Genomic DNA, 6,000 nt, shown 5'->3' on the forward strand with positions numbered 1-6,000 from the left:
CTTGCTTGGTTCTATTCTTACTTATCCAGTTGTAGCCAAAGTAATGGTAGCCATGGTCTGTTCCTGTCCAGCACCTTTACCTCCTGAGTCTCCAAGGAGCTATCCTTGGATCCCTCCTCTTCTTCATCCACATGCTGCCACATGGCAATGTCAGACATGGGGTCAAATGCCACGTGTATGTTGGAAACACCTAGCTCCAACTCTCTACTCACTCGATCAACTCCCCCATCACTTCTGTATCAGTGGACTGCTTATCTGACTGACATCTAGGCTTGAATGAACTCAATTTCTTCCAGCTAAAAATTGCTATATCTCCTGCTCCTACCATAATCTCCATAGTCTTGCTAGTAATTCCATTCCTCTCCTGGCCACTGTTCTCATTGTTACAAACTGGACTGTTTGTAACCTTGACATTTAATTTAATTCAACCTCAAGCTGTATTTCCGACCCCATTTCCTCCAACCACAAAGACGTCTGCTGACTCTCAGAATTAACATTGCCTACCTCCACCTCTGCCACAGCCAATATGCTGCTCAAGCACTCATATGGGCCTTTGCAATTTTCAGACTTGACTATTCCAAGCTCAACTGGATGGTATCCCAATTGCCACTCTTCACCTGACCTAAAACTCTGATTTCTATCCTGTCCACACCAAGTCATGCTCAGCCACCTGTTTTGGCAAACCTACTTCAGCTCTTAGTCCCTCAATGTCACTAGTTTAAAGTTTAATACCTTGTTTAAATCCCTTGATGGCTTCATCTCTCCCTATAGCTCTAATTCCACACACGCCCCCTCCCCCCATCCCCATCACAACCCCCTCAAAATCTTTCCATTCCTCAGATTTTTGAGCTAAAGAAGCTGATATTAGGAGATGTGACCAAAAGCTTGTGGACATGAGTTTTGGCAAGGTGGGGGGCATGGGGAGAGGTAAATGGGGAAACAGAGTGGGTTAGGGTGGGAATTCATCCTCCTTCCATTTGTCTGACTATTGGAAGTCGTACTTTCAGGCACAGAGGCCCACACTCTTGAATTCCCTCCCTAACCCACTCTGTTTCTCCACTTACCTCTCCCTATGCCTCCACCTGCCAAAACCCTTGTCCAAAAGCTTTTGGTCAAATCTCTTAATATCAGCTTCTTTAGCTCAGCAATTATCTTCTTACATGTTTTTTCTGAAGTGCCTTGTGACTTTGTGTTACATTAAAGATGCGATATGAAAACAAGTTGTGGTTCTTGTGCAACACAGTCCTCAGGCAGGACAAGCAGATATATCTGTCCCCAACAACCCTATTGAAGGAGTAGGCTTAACTGCAGCAGATGGAGATGGGAAAGGACCTAAAAAATAGATAAATCAAAGTATTTTCTAAATGGCAAGAGGCTAGAAACTGTGAAAGAGCAGAGAGATTTAGAGGTCCAAGAACAGCAATCACTAAAAGCTTGTGGACAGGTACAAAAAAAACAGAAACAGAACGCTGACCTCTACTCCAGGATGACTGGAAGTTATGTCACAGCTGTACCGAACTCTGGTTAAACCCCATCTGGATACTGCATTCAGTATGACAACTCAAAGAATATACTGGCCTCCAGAATAGTACAGGGATAAAAGGATTAAATTAGAAGGACAGATTACATGAATTATACCCCCTTGATTTTAGAAGAATAGGGTGATTTAACTGAGGTATTTCAGTTGATCAAAGGATTTGATAAGGTAGAGAGAGAAAGAAACCATTTCCTTGGGTCAGAGAACACAAGGGACATAACCTTAAGTCAGGTGTGATGTAAGAATGTACTTCTTCACACAGAGGGCAGTGGAAATCTGGAAATCTTCTCACTTCCACCCCCAAAAAGCTATTGAGATAAGCTTAGCTGGAAATTTCAAAAATAAGGCTGACAGACTTTGTTGGGCGAAGACATTAAGGGTTCAAGAACCAAAGTGGAGTTAAGATGCAGATTCACCATGAACAAACTGAATGGCAGAACAAGCTTAACAGGCTGACAGTTGATTTTGGGACAATGAGTAAGATAGAGATAAGGTTATTTGCTCAAAGTGCGAGAGCTAGAAAGACTGAGCTCACTAATACAATAAACATGCACCCTACAAATGTTTAAACTACATTTGTACAAACCAAGCTACAGTAGTTTGATTTTCCAGCTTCCAGTTCGTCATAGTGACTATGCAGAAAAACACAACACCCAATCTCTAATCAGCTTAAATATGATAATGCAAGTCTACACTTTCCTCTAGCTCGCTCGCTCTCCAATGGAATGCTCCAAGTTTCTCAACAGGCTTTTCAGAATTCCAGCTTCACCTCGGTGATGCAGAATAAGAACCTCTCATTTTAAACTTCACCTCCAAAAAACCTTGACAAGAACCACTTTACTGACCAAGCTTTAGGTCATATTTCCTAATCTCTTCCCTTAGGTCCAGTGCCAATTTTCCTTACACGATTGCTCATTCAGGTGTTTTTTGCATTCAAGTCACTAAATACAAGCTGTTCTGTGCTCATGGCAAAATTGACTTCCCCACGCCATTGCATTAGAAATATTCAATTTTTGCATACATCAGGTTCAAAATTACACTGGTCAACCAGTCCCAACCTGAATTATTAACTTTAATGATCCTTGTATTTATAATTTTACAAACCTTAATATCCTCCATCATGTCCATATACCCCATCCAAAAATCAATTACAGGTTTAAACTGTAACAAAATATTTGGGAGTCTATTAACAATTTCATCATGGTATTCAAGTGACAAACCATTCACATTTTCTCTTGCTGTTTATCCACCCAAGGCCCTGCGCACTAGCTTGCTTGAAGCCATGGTCAACCATTTATTTAACTCTACATGCAATGTCACCTGTTACTTCCAATAAGTCAGCTATTATTTTCCAACAACCAAGTAATTACCACAAGCCAAACTTGTGAAAGTTACATATGCAATTTGTATCTTGATTACAAAGGTTGTCCTGCAACAAAAAAAAAATGCACATCAGCTTTCAGTAGATCAAAAGTACACCCAAAGGGAATGGCTTCAATGTGTCATTCGTCCACTGGAAGGCAGAACAGTAATAAAACATTTAGTTTCTACATTTTATTGTTACTCAGTTTATTACATAAATAATTACACTGCTATGATTACTCGAAGATCTATCATCTCCTATTGAAAACGATGTAAAAGCTTGCTCTGTAGAGTGCATAATTACATTAGTAATCCCTCTTTAATCCCTCCAAAATCTCTCTACCACCGCAAATCTGGGTATTAAAAAGAAATTTGACAGATTATCTTCAAACTGGTCTCCCCCACCCCCCCCATCCAACCCAACCCAACCCTACCCTACCCTACCAAAAAAAGGCTCTCTCTCCAGATTAATGTTCCTGCATTTCCTCTTCCACTTCTCACTTGAATTCTTTTGGCTTTGTGTTGTTGGTGCCTTACGATTCTCTGGTTCTCTGAACTCTTTGCTGCAGCTTCTGCTCACTCCCGTACATTTGTCTCACTTGGCACCTGTGAAGCTCTCATTTCCACAGGCTCCTGTCCTTGAGCATCCCCCCTCCTCCCCGACAGACCCCCCCCAAAAAAAACAACCTCCCGACCTGTCCAACCGACCGACCGGCAGCCCAGGGTCCAGACCACCCACCATCTCCAGAGACAACTTCACCCCTAAGGCTCCTCTCACCGGCAAGTGGGGTCGGGGGGAGGAAGGAGGAGGTAAGGGTCAGCTGACTGACCTTTGAAGTTGAGATGCGCGGCCAGCTTGATCCTCACTTCGCCGGTGATGAACTCGCCAGGGCTGTAAACCACTTTGTTGTTCTTCAGGGCGACACTCAACTCCTGAACTTTCCCCATGGTCGCCACCGCCGCCAGACTGAACCGGAACCCAGCGCGCGGCCGGCCGCACAAACGCCCTGACGCCATCGCGCCCCGCCCCGAACAACGGACCCCGCCCCGTGCAATAACGTCACAGCCCCCTTCCCCTTCCCCTCCCCCTCCCGATCGCACGGCGCACGCTCCAGCAGCTGCCCGCCTTCTCCCACGTGCCCATCAGATTGAGTGCGGTGGGGGCTCGTCTGGACCGGACCTTGCCTTTGCTTGCAAACAAAGAAGAAATTAAATGGGTTTGAATAAAGTAAAAGCAAAATACTTCGGATGCTGCAGAGCTTCAGTAAAAACAGAAAGTACTGGAAAAACTCAGCAGACAGCACCTATGGAGTCAGAAACAGAATTATTGTTTCGGATCCAATATTGGAAGAGGAGTCATATTATTACAAAGGAGAGTCATATTGAACTCAAAATATTAATAGTCATTTAAGTTCTCAGGTTGGGTGCATTACTTGAAATGCCTTGACCCAGTGGGGTTCCACAAGGATCCCTTGCTGTTTGTGGTATATATAAACAATTTAGACTTGAATGTAGGAGGGTTGATCCGTAAGTTTGTGGATGACACAAAAGTTGGGGTGGTAAATAGTCAGGAGGATATAGACGGGCTGGTCATATGGTCTGATCAGTGGCAAATGGAATTTAATCTGAATAAGTGTGAGGTGATGCACTTGTGCAGGACAAGGCACAGGAATACACGATAAATGGTAGGACCCTGGGAAGTATTGAGGATCAGAGAGACCTTGGTGTGCATGTCCACCAGTCCCTTAAGGTAGCGGGACAGGTAGATAAAGTGGTTAAGAAGGCATATGGAATACTTCCCTTTGTTAGCTGAGGCATAGAATATAAGAGCAGGGAGGTTCTGCTGGAACTATATAAAATGTTGGTTAGGCCACAGCTAGAGTATTGCATGCAGTTCTGGAATCCACATTATGGGAAGGATGTGATTGCACTAGAATGCAGAGGAGATTTACCAGGATATTGCTTGGGCTGGAGAGTTTAAGCTATGAGGAGAGATTGGATAGACTGGGGTTATTTTCCCTGGAGCAGAGGAGATTGAGGGGGGACATGATTGAGGTGTATAAAATTATGAGGGGCATAGATAGTGTAGACAGGAAGGAACTTTTCCCTTTAGTGGAGGGTTCAATAACCAGGGGGCATAGATTGAAGGTAAGGGGCAGGAGGTTTAGAGGGGATATGAGGAAGAATTTTTTCACCCAGAGGGTGGTGGGAATCTGGAACTCAATGCCTGATAGGGTGGTAGAAGCAGAAACCCTCATAACATTGAAGAAGTATTTGGATGGGCATTTGCGATGTCATGGCATACAAGGCTATGGGCCTAGTGCTAGAAAATGGGATCAGAATACTTAGGTACTTGTTTGACTTGTGCAGACTCGATGGGCTGAAGGGCCTTTTCCTGTGCTGTAGACCTCTATGACTCATCTCCACGCATGCAGTTGGACCTGTTGAGTTGTTTGGCATCCTTTTTGCTTCAGCAATTGCAACACAACATGTTGCTATTTGCGTCAGATCCAATCTAGACCAATTCACAGTGGTTAAGCTCAGCAACTGTTCATCAGCTGCAGTAGTGTATCAGGAAAACATAAGCGATTCCCCCCCTGACCCGCGCCCACTATCAATGAAATGGAATACACTGTAGTTATAAATTACTTGTCAATAATTTGCCTGTGCCCAATGCAAAACTTGGTTCTGAAAGTAAAACGTTCCCACTGCCTATGAATTGAACCTTGACCTCGAGCAGCAACTATTTGGAGATAACATGTTCTGGGTGAACAATGGAAGTGATTTATTATTTCTGGATTTGTATGTACGATTCCTGTTAAGCACCCACATTACGTATGAGAAAGATTAATAATACCAGTCAGACACTTTTGTAACAGGTTTATTCATGGTTAGCATTTAAATTGTTTGTTGTTGGATACAGCTCAAACTTTAGTCTGTGAAAATCTTCAGCAGGCAAACCAGTCGGTTCAGTCCTTTTTGTAGAACTTTCAGTAATAACACACTTCCCAATTAGTAAAAGGTAATCTGATCCTTACTGGGTGCAGTGTTTGCACGAATTCAGTGATTCTGGCCAAGAAAAGTGCTCTGAGAAATATTCT

The 6,000-nt window shown here is 43.5% G+C and overlaps 1 protein-coding gene across 3 annotated transcripts in view; it reads right to left on the reverse strand.

Moving 5' to 3' along the window:
• The window catches only part of LOC121280881 (arrestin domain-containing protein 1-like), a 67,541-nt gene extending 63,657 nt beyond the window's left edge, over positions 1-3,884 (reverse strand). For 2 of the 3 annotated variants that reach the window (XM_041193218.1, XM_041193216.1), the window contains exon 1: positions 3,730-3,884. In XM_041193218.1, the coding sequence (XP_041049152.1) occupies positions 3,730-3,847 (118 nt within the window). In that variant the 5' untranslated portion in view covers positions 3,848-3,884. The remainder of the gene's footprint in view (positions 1-3,729) is intronic. The other variant, XM_041193217.1, reaches the window with a different exon arrangement.
• Positions 3,885-6,000: the final 2,116 nt, after the last annotated feature.

Source organism: Carcharodon carcharias, chromosome 8 (assembly GCF_017639515.1).
Source record: "Carcharodon carcharias isolate sCarCar2 chromosome 8, sCarCar2.pri, whole genome shotgun sequence".
Classification (NCBI taxonomy): domain Eukaryota; kingdom Metazoa; phylum Chordata; class Chondrichthyes; order Lamniformes; family Lamnidae; genus Carcharodon; species Carcharodon carcharias.